Genomic DNA, 15,434 nt, shown 5'->3' with positions numbered 1-15,434 from the left:
AAATTTTTCCTTTGCTCTTACTGAATTGTTTTTCTCTGAATTTCACTCTTCTAATTTTTTTTTTTTGTATTGAGGAGGGAAGGTTCTATGTTTCTTTTTTCAATTCTTTATATTTTGATCTTTATTTTAGTTCAATTTAAATACACTTTGAAAAAGTTTGATAGTAAAGATGGTGGTCAGTCCTTATGAAGGGCTGTCTACAAAAGAAATGTTACTGGTTTATTTTAAGCCATCTTCACCCAGCGAAATATTCTTATGGATGACTTAGAAAATAAGTTAAGCTTTTAGTGAAAATAATTTCACACAGAAATGTCATATAATTAATCTTTGTGACCAAAAAATATTCTCTTGACTAAGTAGGAAGAAAGGAAGTAGAAGTTTATCACTGTAGTGCAATAACTGCTTTCTGTTGATCACAAATATATTTTTGGTTTATTAAGTCACAGTTGTATTTTTAGAGGTTATAGTAGTGTCCTGTGTTATTTCCTAAATTTTGTTTTGAATTATTTGGTATTCTAATATTATTTATGCAATCCTTATTAGATGTCAGTTGTGGTGTTTAAAATTATTGGTGTTAATGGAGAAATTGACATCCGAGGGGAAGATATGGAAATCTGTCTTCAAGTGGACCAAGTGACACCAGATCAGTTAGGCAATATCAGTCTACGGCATTACCTTTGTAATCGTCCAGTAGGTAAGACTTTAATGTGATTTAAACTTTTTTTTTTAATTTAATTTTTAAAAATTAATTAATTAATTAATTTTTGGCTGAGTTGAGTCTTTGTTGCTGTGCGGGGGCTTTCTCTAGTTGTGGCGAGCAGGGGCTACTCTTCGTTGTGGTGCGCAGGCTTCTCATTGCGGTGGCTTCTCGTTGTGGAGCATGGGCTCTAGGCATGCGGGCTTCAGTAGTTGTGGCTCACAGGCTCAGTAGTGGAGCATGGTCTTAGTTGCTCCGCGGCATGTGGGATCTTCCTGGACCAGGGCTTGAACCCGTGTCCCCTGCATTGGCAGGCGGATTCCTAACCACTGCGCCACCAAGGAAGCCTAAACTTGTTTTGTTTTTTATCCATATGACTCATCAGCAATTCTGTCTTTGATATAAATGAATTCAAGGAAAATGACATTTATTTATAATAATGCAAGAGATTTGTTCTTTCAGATTACCATATTTCACTAAAGTACTTTAAGTTATTAGAAACATAACCTGTTGAAGAGGTACTCCCTCATTTCTTTCTGTTTCTGCTGTTAAGTTCATCTTTTACTTTTTCAGTCGTCCCATTCTTTGAGATGATAGGTCTGAGAAAACTAAAATCTTTTCTGTATTAAAAGAGTGATAAAGTAATCCTAAAAGGTCAAAGTTAGTTCCACACTAGAATAAGTGTCAGTTTTTGTATTCCATTATCTTGCTTATAAGCAAACATTTCCTGAGTCTGGCATGTTACTTGATATTTGGTAAAATCACGTATCCTGTTCTTATGGTTTTTCATTCTAAGATCAACACATTCACTTAGACATAGAGGGATATAAGTGACAAAATACACAGTGTATGATGAGGAATACCACATTAAACTGTCCCTTTCTCAAACTTTATATGGAATTATCACTCACGATTTTCAGTTATTTAAAGAAATGAATTTATTAAAATAGTTATACTAAGAAATTTAAATGACAGTGTTCTTTTGAAAAGTCACTGAGCTGGAATATTTTTCTTTGCTATGTACACAGAATGCTATATCTGATATATAACATGTTGAAATACATATAGTCCTGCATGATATTAAATAAGTATGCTATCACCTCACATCCTTGGAGTTGCAAGTAAATGTGCCATTTGTCTATAAACCAGCATCATAGAAAAAAATTGGCTCCTGGCTTTTTTCTATGTGTAGGCCTTGCAGTTTACAATGTATCTCCTAAAAAAAAATTCAAGAATTTCATATTAGCAAGTGTAAATCCCAATAGCATACAAAATGGAGGAAGATAAGTATATAGTTGGAAAGGTTTTGTAGTCAATGAAAGATCAACAAAAAAAGATTGAACGTAAAATTTCAAAAGCTAGACCCTATTCTATGCCCAACACAAACACTTTTTTGCACAGTTTTTTACTTCTCTTTATAGCCCACTTATTACCATGTCCCACTTATTACTTTGTTTCATATTGTTCCTAACGGAAGAAATCATTTTGAAATGCCTTATATGTATGGGTTATACAGTCAGTGCTGTCTAATACCTTGTTTTTTCACAGCTGTCTTGGTTGTTTAAAAATAAACAAAATAACAAGAAAGAAAGGAAAGGGAAAGAGAATAAAGGGAAAAGGAGAAAAAAATAGTTTAGCTTGAACATTTAAAACATTAATAAGCCATATGAACAAAGATTGTATTTGATCTACAGTTTATATACACTGTCACTCTGACATGAACAGTTAAAACTGCAAAGTTGTTTTTGCTTTTGTTTGTTTTTGTTTTTCTATAATGGGTGGACTTTGGATTCCTTTAATAGGAAGACCTTAATATAAGTTTCATGGCATAAAAGGTAATAAGCAGGAGTGATTTTTGACTAATGAGAATTTTGTTTTGTTTTATCTCTGTTCTAAATACTCTTTTTTGTTTGAAATTATTTATGGCTCTCAGCTCCCTGGAGTGAGTAGTGTGTGTGTGTGTGTGTGTGTGTGTGTGTGTGTGTGTGTGTGTGTGTGTAGATAGACATATGTAGATATATAGATAGATAAAAGGCAAAATAAAATCACATTTACCAAATTGTTTGTTTTCAATTGCTCTTACTGTTAGACAAGTTAGTTAACTCTTGTTTTTCTTGGTACGGGAAAGAACACTAACCATGATCAGTTTGTGACCATTTCTTTTACCTTCTATTTTAAAAAATTGAAATATCGAGTTCTTAATTGTTTAAAGAATTCTTTGGGAGTCTTTTTTTTTTTTGGCAGCTAAGTCCCACGCGGCTTGTGGGATCTTAGTTCCCCGACCAGGGACTGAACCCAGGCCCCAGAAGTGAGAGCACTGAGTCCTAACCACTGGACCACCAGGGGATTCCCTAGGAGTATTTTTGATCTTTTCTAGTATCTATACTATTTATTTATTTTGAATTGTTAATAAATAGTGCTAACATTAATTAAATATCATTTTTTACCTGAAATAAAAGTTTTAAAAACAACTCTCCACTTTATGTTGCATGTGGAGATGTATCCCTGGTGCATAAATATACGTATCTTTAATTTCTTGCACCTTTCTCCCCTTCATAAATATATATACATTTGACTTCTGTAAGACTAGAGTATTCACATGCATACTGAGGAAAATTAAACATCATGAATTTGATAAATGGGGTCTTCTTATGAGGGCCCATGGGACAGATAACTTTGACCCTCAATAACTGAAACAGCTTCACCTTTCCAGAACAGTTTGTTTTTAACTCACGGGTTCTATGAATTGTGAAACGGATCGTATTTTTCTTTTTGCTGCTAGGAAGTTATTTTTGGTCTACCTTTGGCACAGAAATTTAAATAATGTATTTTGAGTTAATAATCTTACCACCTATCTTTACTTTTCCATTCCCTACTTATTTTTTTAATCTGATTATACCATGTGCATGTTTTCTCCTATTCTTTTTGGAGCTAGGTAATGTAAAATAAACAAAATAGTTACCATGAGGGCCAATTCACTTTAGTAGTTCCACTAGGAACTTTTATTTTTAAAGATATTCTATGGGTGTTTATTGAAATTAAAGAAATTTGTTTTGAACTCAAGTATTTATAGCTCTGTAAGCCACCTCAAATTCTTTTTTGGAACAAGGCCAAGGCATAAATAAATGTAAATATAAATATAAACATAAACATATATATATTTCCTTTGCTATTATTTTAGTTTCAAGATTGTCTTCTAGTAGTAACATTTTAATAGTGTCTTCTCTATTTGCTTTTCCAGTTATTTAAGGGCCCAATTTTAGTGAAGAATGTACAAAACTTTAGGCTTTTGTCACTACTTGAGAAATGGCTTGAGTCACTTTAAATGCCGTGACTGTTTCTTCATGACAGTTGTCCATTATAAATGTATAGATATGTACACACTCAGAAACACTCAAAATATCTGAGTTATGCATCATCAGATTTATATCATGGCTTGTTTTTCCATGTTACCAAAAAATAAAAATATATATAAAAGTATAGACAAGACAGGGCTTTCCTGGTGGCACAGTGGTTAAGAATCTGCCTGCCAATGCAGGGGACACGGGTTCGAGCCCTGCTCCAGGAAGATCCCACAAGCCGTGGAGCAACTAAGCCTGTGTGCCACAGCTACTGAAGCCTGCACGCCTAGAGCCCGTGCTCCGCAACAAGAGAAGCCACTGCAGTGAGAAACCCGCGCAGCACAACGAAGAGTAGCCCCTGCTCCCTGCTCGCCGCAGCTAGAGAAAGCTCATGCACACCATCGAAGACCCAACGCAGACAAAAATAAATAAATAAATAAATAAATATTTTAGAAAAGTATAGACAAGGCAGCATCATTACAGTAGAAAGATTGTCTATAAAAATGGAAATTGGGAAAATTAGGGTTGGGTACATGTGGTATATGTACTGTAAATATAAATTAAGTGTAAATATTAAAAGTTTATTATTGCTTTAACATTGTACAAAGTGACAGTACCTCTTAATGACAAATAATTGAGAGTGACATTTTTGAGTAGTGCTACAAAGTTATAATTTTTATTTGTTCTTTTTTCACAGTTTCAGATCATAAAGCTGTAATTCATTCTAAATCCTCTCCTGAGATTACTCTGAGATTTGAAAGTGGGCCTGGTGCTGTAATACACTCTTTGCTTGCAGAAAAGAATGGCTTTCTGCAGTGCCATATAGAAAACTTTAGCACTGAGTTTCTTATATCTTCTCTTATGAATATTCAACATTTTTTGGAAGATGAAACTGTTGCAACAGTGATGCCAATGAAGATACAAGTTTCTAACACAAAAATAAATTTAAAAGTATGTTAACAAATATTTTTATATTTTCATGTTACAAATGTTCACTTTGCCTACCTGGACTTTGATTCATGTCTAGAAATATGAACTTGTTGGTCTTTGTGGTGATAATGTAGAGATTTTTCATAGAAATTAGAAAATATCAAAATAAAATGAGCAGTTTTCTCACTGTATGAACTAAAGCATGTTAAAGATATATTTCGAACTCATTAAGAATATTATTGGCTGAAGTAGTGTTTAAGAAAATGATTAATTGAAGATGATTAATTTTATCTTTTACTTTAATAACAACATGCCAATACTATTTCTCTTTCCCATAGGATGACAGTCCTCGTAGTAGTACAGTATCCCTTGAACCAGCTCCTGTAACTGTTCATATTGATCATCTTGTGGTAGAGAGAAATGATGATGGCTCTTTTCATATCAGAGGTATATATGAAAACAGTTTAAGTGAACATTTAACTGAAATTTGACATTATTAGTATGCCGATTGTTTTTTTTTTCACTCATACTTTTTATATACTATTTTATATGTGTGTGCATATGTAGTAGTAGATGATTTAGGCACACTTTGAGGACATTGTGTTAAAATATCCATGTATGAACCTCTAGCTCAGGAATAACTCATCTACAATTGATTTAGTATCTATTCTACAAATGTGTTTTGAATGAAGTCCTTCCAGGTTTATCTCAAGCTTCTCCTTTTCAACGAACCCTTCTCTATAACTTGATGTGACTTCTTAAAATTCTTGAGTACTTATTCTCCATACATTAGTTACTTATAGTATATTGCTATGTATTTAGTTCTGTTTTAGTGCTTGTATCTCCATTCTAGCAAGATTTCTAAGGTTCCTCATGTAAGGACTGTGTCTTCTAAGGTAGTGTGGAGTAGTGGAAAGAGCTTGAGTTGGTAGACCTAGGTGTTCTAGTCCTCACTTTGTTAGTAGCTACTTGAGGGTGAAATGTGAGGGACTGATAAGAGGCGAACCAGAAAAATCTGTAGCCAGAAACCATGAAAGAGAAGACTATTGCTGAGGTAGAAGCAGTTTGTGGGGCACTCTTGACTGAAGAGTCCTTCCTCTCTGGAGCTGGGGAACAGCTACAGCAAACATAGAAGTCAGGCCAAGAAAGATCAAAATGTCATTTTCATTAATGGTAAAAGCTCAGGTGAAGATAGCTCAGGTGTGAGAAGTTAGGTTTGCTGTATGGCTCTTGCTCCCAGATGCTTTAGATCCCAAAACTGCAGGTCTGTCTTACACAAAAAGCAGAGCAGAGTGCTCCAGTGCTCCAGAGTGCTGAAGAAAAGTTGAGACTTTTAAAGAAATATAATTAATATCCTCAGACAGATGATAGGATTTTGAACTCAAAACAAGAACAAGCTTTTATGGAAAATAACCAGTTAGAAATCCTTGAAAATTAAAAACCTGATCTTTGAAGTAAAAAATAGTAGGTCACCTAAAATCTATCAGCTCTACCTTCAAGAGATATCCAGAGTCAGACCTGAATCATACAGTATGTAGCTGTCCCAGATTGGCTTCTTTCACTTAGTTATATGATTTAAGGTTTCTCCATATCTTTTCAAGGCTTAATAGCTCATTTCCTTTTAGAGCCAAATAATATTCCATTGTCTGAATATTCCACAGTTTATTTCACCTACTGAAGGACATCTTGGTTGCTTCCATATTTTGGCAGTTATGAATAAAACTGCTGTACACATTCACATGCAGGTGTTTGTGTGGACATAAGTTTTCAGCCCCTTTGGGTAAATACCAAGGAGTGTGATTGCTGGATCTTATGGTTAAGAGTACGTTTAGTTTTGTAAGAAAATGACTGTACTATTTTACATTCTTACCAGCTGTGGATGAGATTTCTTGTTGCTCTATGTTCTCACTAACATTTGGTGTTGTCAGTGTTCTGGATTTTGGCCATTCTACATAGGTGTGTAGTGGCATGCTATTGTTTTAATTTGCATTTCCCTGATGACATATGATGTATGCATCTTTTCATATGCTGATTTGCCATCTATATATCTTCTTTATTGAGGTGCTCTTAAAGTCATTGGCCTCAGAGAGAGATTTCATATTGATAAAAGATCCCCCAAAACATACCTCAGTCATAAACCTTTATCCATCTAACAACATAACTAAAAAATATAAAGCAAACCTATTTGAAGTAAAGAGAAATGGAATCATATCATATTGAGATGCTACAATCATAGAGAAACTTTTACATGCCTCTCAGAGTACAAATATAGATACATAAATATAAATATGTGTGTGTGTGTATATATATATATATATATATATATATATATATATATATATTTGAATTCAACAAACGGGTAATTTCAAATACCCATAAAACTTCTCTATTAATTCAGTCTCAAAGAAAATATCAACAGATTCCAAAACATAGAGTTCATGCAGGCCATTTCTCTGATATCAGTGCAATGAAGTTTGTCATTGACATAAAAATGTAGCAGAAAATAAAATATTTTTAAAATTAATTAATTTATTTTATTTTTGGCTGCGTTGGGTGTTCGTTGCGGTGTGGGGGCTACTCTTCGTTGCAGTGCGTGGGCTTCTCGTTGCAGAGCACGGGCTCTAAGCTCACGGGCTTCAGTAGTTGTGACACACAGGCTCAGTAGTTGTGGCGCACGGGCTTAGTTGCTCCACAGCATGTGAGATCTTCCCAGACCAGGGCTCTAATCTGTGTCCTCTGCATTGGCAGGTGGATTCTTAACCACTGCGCCACCAGGGAAGTCCCAAATAAAATATCTATACTTGACAAAATTTAAAACAATCCTTGCTCTAATTCTTGGGGATTTATTGGCAACTGAGTGAGATTGATTACTATTTGCTAAAGAAAGCAAAAACAAATATTTGTTTTAAATGAGAGGTTTATAATATCTGAAGAAAAATATCCACTTGCATACACATAATGGAGAAATAAAGAATTACACAGACATCAATTTAATGAGTAAAAACTAATTTAAAATCAAGGTGCTTTGAAAAAATTTTCTCTGTATTTTCTCCTATATTTCTTATCTATATTTTATAATTAGTCAAATATCAATACATATTTTACCAATTGTGAATTGTATTTTAATGTAGTAGCTAAGGCAAAAGTGAATCACTGGTCCAGCAAGGGCATATATTTGCATGAAGATCATTTCAATATGGAAACTCCATTTGGATTTGTCTTTAAAGTTGTATGGGTTAAAAAAAAGTCACATATGAGGGACTTCCCTGGCGGTCCATTGGTTAAGACTCTGCGCTTCCATTGCAGGGGGCACAGGTTCGATCCCTGGTCGGGGAACTAAGATCCCACATGTCCCGCGGTGTGGCCAAAAAAAAAAAAAAAAAAAAAAAATCACATATTTATCTTTTCAGAATATGTCACATTTTTATACACTTCATTTCTTACATTTTTGAAAACTCTTGCTCCTTATCAAATGTTTTACATTTTAGGAATATAATTTTTCTTATTTCATGTTTTTACAGTGACACTTGGATCTTTTCAGCAAAGCCATTTAGGTAGTGATGAAATGTTAGAGAAAAGCATATCCTAGATTTTCTTTAAGTGGGAATCAAAACTCAGGGTATTATTTAAATTTAGCAGCAGTACTCATGTATGTAAATTTTTCTTTTTAAGCATTACTTTTTAAAAAAAATTATTTATTTATTTTTGGCTGCGTTGGGTCTTCGTTGCTGTGCACAGGCTTTTTCTAGTTGTGGCCAGTGGGGGCTACTCTTCATTGCTGTGCATGGGCTTCTCATTGCAGTGGCTTCTCTTGTTGCAGACCACAGGCTCTAGGCGTGCAGCCTTCAGTAGCTGTGGCACGCAGGCTCAGTAGTTGTGGCTCGCAGGCTCTAGAGCACAGGCTCAGTAGTTGTGGTGCACGGGCCTCGTTGCTCTGTGGCATGTGGGATTTTCCCGGACCAGGGCTTGAACCTGTGTCCCCTGCATTGGCAGGTGGTTTCTTAACCACTGCGCCACCAGGGAAGTCCTGTAAATTGTTGATGTACCTTTCAAAAGCTCATTGAGACGATGGAAAAGTTTGTTGTGTTATTCAGGATATTAGCATTGTATAAAATTTAAGACAATTTATTTTAAAGTAGTTTTCCATTGTCTCTGGAAAGAACAACATGTTTTAAGCATAAGCAAGTATGCTTTGTTTTATACAGAGTGTCTCATGTTTTATTTCAGTGTATTCCTAAGAGCAATATCATGAAGCAGATTACATTATGTTATTTTTCTTATCATGTGGAAATGAATTGTATGAGGGTCTTTAGTGTATGATGTACGTAATATAACACATAGTCTAATGTACCGCACATAAGCTTGTATGATAATGTATCATAAATACGACTCAAATTAATATATTAGCCATGATAAACAAGTATTTAACAGTTTTATTTGCTTCTTAGAATTTTGAAGCACTTTGGGTAAATAATTTGAATGGCCCTACTTTCTCAAATAGCTCTTTAAGAAATTTTCAGGTATGGGAGTTCCCTGGTGGTCTAGTGATTAGGATTCGGTGCTTTCACTGCATGGCCCAGGTTCAATCCCTGGTCGGGGAACTGAGATCCTGCAAGCCACGTGGCACAGCCAAAAAAGAAAAATAAGGAAAGAAATTTTAAGGTATGCTGAGTTTTTCTCCCTTAAAACAAATTTATTTAGGAAACAGGAGCATTCAGAATAATCTGACTAGTAGGTGTTTCAAAAATTAGTTTTAGGTGTTTGTTGCTGTGATAATAGCAGCTTACCTAATATTTTTCTTTACTCCTTCCTGTTCTTTTAGTGTACTATGAAGTATACTTGCAGCTGCTCTGGATGTGATTAAATAAAGTTCATCATGAAGGAATAGGTGTTTTTTTGTTATTTATTTATTGCCACTTATCATAGTACTCCTCACTTCTTGGGAAAGACTAGTTTTTCAGTAAAGAGAAAGTTAAAATAATTTTTCAGAAAATTAAAAAGGTATACTACAGTTTCTTGTTGCTCCAGTGAAATATGACTAATTGAGTAACTTAATAACACTATTATAAGAGAAAAAGACGGAAAATGTTTGTTGTGTGTGTGTGTGTGTGTGTATATATGGTATGTGTGTATATCCTATGCCATCTATTGTTAATTACTTTTAATAGTAGTGTCCTGTCTCTCAACATGTCTTGCACCCAACACACCTAGGACCTGGCATACTCCCATCTGAGACAGTGGCCATTGTGACATTGACTCTCAGCAAAAGTGTTGTGAGGGAGTACCTCCCAATAGATTATATTGGAATGTTGGGGGTAGGATGGGGCATTGTATATTTAAAGGTCTGTGATGAGCAGCTCTTTGCCATATACAGCCTTAGAATCATTGCCATAATACTTCCTCACTGGGAATGAGGGAAGAATTTTTAAATTACTAAACCTAAAGAAAAGTGTAAAACCTAAACTCGGAAGAGTGCCTGTATGACACTCGGAGAAGATAAATGAATAGACATCTTCTGTCTGAATAAACAGAGAACTGTTAAAACCTAGATTTAAAGTCAGATATTTATTGAACACCAACTGTGGTACTAACAGCAATTAATATTTGAATAATGCTTTCCAGTTTGTGAAGTTTTTTACATTAAATATTAACACTTAATTCTTACCATAACCCTTTGAGATAATTAAGGCAAGTATTCTTATCATCTCCTTTTTGCAAATGAAGAAATTAAAGTTTAGGTAAGTTGAATGGCTTGTCCAAGGTACAAGATCTAGAAAATAACTAGCAGAGCCTATGCTAGGGGAAAAATGTACATTGTCATAAGATGCACATTTCATCCATGAGGGGCATGGATTTGTTCATCAAAATTTGTCTTAAAAACTAGAAAGAAGTTCTTTTAAAGTAAATAAAAGGAAATATGTCTTTCTATAGTAATAGACTCCAATTACCCTTGTCAGTTACAGGTTCTCTCCTTTCCTATCCCTTTCCAGTCCCTCCCATCTTTACACTTGCTTCTTCCTGCCTCTTCCTCCCCCTTCCTCCCCTTCTTATCTCTTCCTTTTCCCTTCCTACCTGCTCCTCCCTACTTATCTCTCCCTCTTTTTGTTTCCTAATTGAAGTATTGTTGATTCACAATATTATATTAGTTTCAGGTGTACAGTATAGTGATTCAGTATTTTTATAGATTATACTCCATTAAAAGTTATTACAAGATAATGCCTATACTTCTCTGTGCTATACAATATATCCTTGTTGTTTATCTATTTTAATCTATTTTATACCTAGTAGTTTGTATCTCTTAGTCTCATATTCCTCATTTGCCCCTGCCTGCTTTCTTCTCCCTTTTGGTAACCACTAGTTTGTTTTCTGTATCTGTGAGTCTGTTTCTGTTCAGAGCAGCACTGTTTACAGTAGCCAAGATATGGAAGCAACCCAAATGGATAAAGAAGATATGAGATATATATATATATAAAAACACACACACTGTGGAATATTACTCAACCATAAAAAAGAATGAATTCTGCCATTTACAGCAACATGAGTAGACCTAGAGAATATTAAGCTTAGCGAAATAAGTCAGAGAAAAAGAAATACTGATGATTTCACTTATATGTGGAATCTAAAAGGTACTACCAATGAGTGTATATGCAAAACAGACTCACAGCTAACTCTCCGTCTTTATCTCCAGTTACAGCTACATCCCTCTTCCTCTTTTCCCATCCTCACTCCTCTGTCTCCTCCACTCTCTAGCTCTCTCTCCTCCCTCCTCTATTTCATTCCTTCTTTTTCTCTTCCCATATTTCTTCCTCTTCTCTTCTTTTCCTCTCCTTCCCTTTTCTCTCCTCATTCCACTTCCCAGTGATTGAAATAAAATGGGTTTCAGAATTGTTTGGTCAGTGTTTTTTTCATTATTCTTAGGATCCCATGAGTAGTGAGATATAAGCTAAATAGAATGGGCCTTGGGCCCTCTATTTTCGTCACTACAGCCTATATAACTCAGCTTTTTTTTTTTTAGTTCATATTAGCATTCTATGTCAGATTTCATTTAAAAGAAGAGTTTTGCTCCTCTAAAAGTTTGAAAACCAAAAGTATGTTATAAATTTGTAAACAAGTAGAATTTTAGGGGTGTTACTAATTTTTTGAGGTTGAAAGAGTGGAGAATTTGGCTTTTCCATGGCATAGTACTTTAGGATTTCTCTTATAGTCACTGCCAAGCTGAATCGTATGCTAGTCTGAACCAATACAACAGTTTTTGTAGTTTTTTTCCTAGTTAATACTACTAAAAACATAATCAGTACAGGACAATATTGTAAAAAGTAGTTTCTGATTTGAGACCACTGTAATATAATGAACCCAAGAACAGACTAAAACTCAACTTGATGTCATTTATCCATGATGATGGAACTACTCCATTTTTATACATACAGAATAGGGGTAAAATTGATAGAACCATTATGGAGGGTAATTTGGCAATATGAACAAAAGCTTTAAAAAATATTTTTGTTCTTTGACTTAGCTAACCCCTTCTGGAAATCTTTTTAAGGGGAAAAATTATTTTGAGCAGTATTACTCTTTTGTCTGCTCAATATAATTTGATATGGTGAACTGCCTTTCTATCATGACTGTTGCACATGATTTTGGTGGACTTAGCAATCATATGACCCTATCACAAAAATGGAGATGGGACCCAGCAGGGCCGATCAAAAGATTTCAGCCCTTGGGACACTGAGTGATACATGAATGGACTGTGACCCAAGCATTCTGAGTCTTTTTTTGTGAATTGAAAAGGTCACTGAGAGAGAAGGGGTCACAGGCTGTAAAACTTACTTGTTTGGGGTCACCAGAGGCTACCTTTGCCATCATATGACTGAACTAATCCAGAAGAGAAGAAAAGTGGACCTGAGAAGTAGAGAGAGTCAGGTTCCTAAATTGACACTCCTGAGGACAACATATGAATTCCAGTATCTGGCTATACCTGAAGCACCATCAATTGTTTTTGATTACTGATTTAATCTCTTTACCTGTTGTATTTGCATCTATTTCTTACTGAGTCTATTTTGGTAGCTTGTGTCTTTGTAGGAATTTTTCTGTTTCATCTAAGTTATCTAATTTATTGGTATACAGTTCTTCACTGTCTTCCTTTACAATTATTTTTATTTCTGTTAGGTTGATAGTAACGTCCCCTCTTGCATTTCTGATTCTAGTAATTTGTTTCCTTTTTTGTTTTTTGGTCCGTCTAAGGTTTTATCAATTTTATTCATGTTTTCAACAGATGAGCTTTTGGTTTTGATTTTGTTCATCTTTTCAATGAATGAGCTTTTTTCTTTTATTGACTTTATTGTTTTTCTGTTTCATAATGTCTTCCTACTAATAGAGATACTCATTTTTAAATTAGTTTTTCACAAGAGAACTTAAGATTTATCAAGTATTTAGAAATGTTATCTGAGTATTTATTTGTTGTATTAGATTCTCAGATGCTTAACTCTAGAAATGATTTGAAAGAAGATGTCAAAAGTGATTCAGTGCTGCTTACCAGTGGAAAGTGTGATCTGAAAAAACAACGCAGTGTCACTCAAGCCACTCAGACGAGCCCAGAGGTTCCTTGGCCTTCTCGGTCAGTCAACTTTCCTGAGTGCTCCTTTGACTTTACTAGGGAACAGGTAATGGAAAAACTAGTTCATTCTCATTCAGTTTCAGCAATTAAAATAAATATTAAATAGTTCAGACATTATTTACTTATTTAACATTTGTTGAGTGCTTGTTATATGCCAGGCACTGTGTTAGATGCTGTTGATACAGTGTTGAGCAAGGTATGGACATTCCCAGCCTTCACAGAGCTTGTAGTCTGATGGAAGATAAAGGAGTAACTGTGGGACAGTGCCAGTTTCTGGAATCTATGAAGGCTTCTTGGAAGATATATTCATTTTGTTGTCTTATTTTTAAGTTGCAAAAGTATTGTTATATTTCAGAACTTTGGAAAAATATTTTAAAACAACTCTAACATATTGTAACCTCCTACAGTGTTATCAGTATTTTTTAATTTTTCCTCCCAGGCTCTTTCCATAATTTTTCTAAACAATTACTATTCTAGTGTATATAACTGTATTTTTTTTTTACTTAACATTGTTTAACAGATATTTTCCGTATTGCTATGTATGCTTCATATATGTATTTTATTTGTTTTTTTAATTCAAGTATAGTCGATGCTTCATATTTGTTGTTAGTGGCAGATTAATATGGGTGTGGATGTATTGTCATTTCTAAAGGTTCCTCTTAACATTTGTTAATATTTGAGTTGCTTCTTATTTTTTGCTGTTATAAAATTCTGTCCAGCAGAATTTTAATTCTCTATGATAGAACCACAGAATGAGTTCATTCACCTGTTTAACAGGATTTGTTGGATGTCAACTCTAAGCTAAGGATATAGAATTGTAACAGTATACCACTCCCTATCTATTAAGAAACTCAAAGTTTAGTGGGAAAGACAGGAGCATGTAAATGGTAGTCAGAACATACTGTTTCATGTGTTATATGTACTAGAGTTTGGGAAGTATAGTGAAATACCCAACTTGGTCTGTAAGGCAAGCATTCATAAGCTGGTACTAAAAGGTCTGAGAACTCTTTGAAATTGAACGAATTTATTTTAATATATCTGTGTAAATGTGTTTTCCTGTGGAGAAAGTTTTATCACATCTTCCTGGTTAGGGGTTAGGGAATGGTTCTAAGAGGATAAAATGCTTGAACCAAGTCTTAATGAGGGGAGACCTATTGATATCTAGATGAAAATGTCTAATGAGATATTCAGAATGTGGGTCTGGGGCTCAAGATAGAGGCTTGTGCTGGATCAGGCTATCTATAGTTATTGGAACCACAGGAGTAGATGAGAGCATCTAAGAGAGTGGCTCCAGTGGTAAGAGAAGGCGACCAATTATGGAATTTAATAGAATATGAAAAATTTAAGGGTTCTTAAACAGCTGAGGAAGAGATGAAAAGTCCATAGGTAGAGAGGGATAAAGAAGGAACTGTAGCATAAAAGGCAAAAGAGGAGAGAGGCTTAACAAGGAGTGGTGAGGTCAGCAGCATCTTAAGAGAAATTGAAATTAAACAAAATCACTATTAGATTTGGAAATTAGAAGTTAATTAGTGTTTTGAATTGCTGGGTCAAAACTTATGGACATTTTTAAGTGCTTGGTATGTGTTTCCAAATAACTTCTCAAAGCAGTTTTCAGCTTAAGTGCATCCCCACCAGCATTGGGTAATTTTACTGACTCATGTGTCATACCTTTGATACTATATAAAGAGTTTGTGTTTTCTGAAAATGGTTAAGTTTTCTTATTTTCCAAATTTATCATTTCAGCTCATGGAAGAGAATGAATCTCTTAAACAGGAATTGGCTAAAGCTAAAACAGCTCTTGCAGAGGCTCACTTGGAAAAAGATGCTCTTCTCCATCACATAAAGAAGATGA

The 15,434-nt window shown here is 34.6% G+C and overlaps 1 protein-coding gene across 1 annotated transcript in view; it reads left to right on the top strand.

Annotated features, from left to right (window-relative positions):
- BLTP3B (bridge-like lipid transfer protein family member 3B) overlaps positions 1-15,434 on the top strand; it is a 110,876-nt gene that overhangs the window by 76,509 nt on the left and 18,933 nt on the right. Inside the window, 5 exon segments of the mRNA XM_082349563.1 lie at positions 544-694; positions 4,736-4,989; positions 5,307-5,415; positions 13,435-13,628; positions 15,326-15,433. Of these exon segments, the coding sequence (XP_082205689.1) occupies positions 544-694; positions 4,736-4,989; positions 5,307-5,415; positions 13,435-13,628; positions 15,326-15,433 (816 nt within the window).

Source organism: Balaenoptera borealis, assembly GCF_965194805.1.
Source record: "Balaenoptera borealis genome assembly, chromosome: 13".
Classification (NCBI taxonomy): Eukaryota; Metazoa; Chordata; class Mammalia; order Artiodactyla; family Balaenopteridae; genus Balaenoptera; species Balaenoptera borealis.
This window is presented reverse-complemented; position numbering and strand designations above follow the sequence as displayed.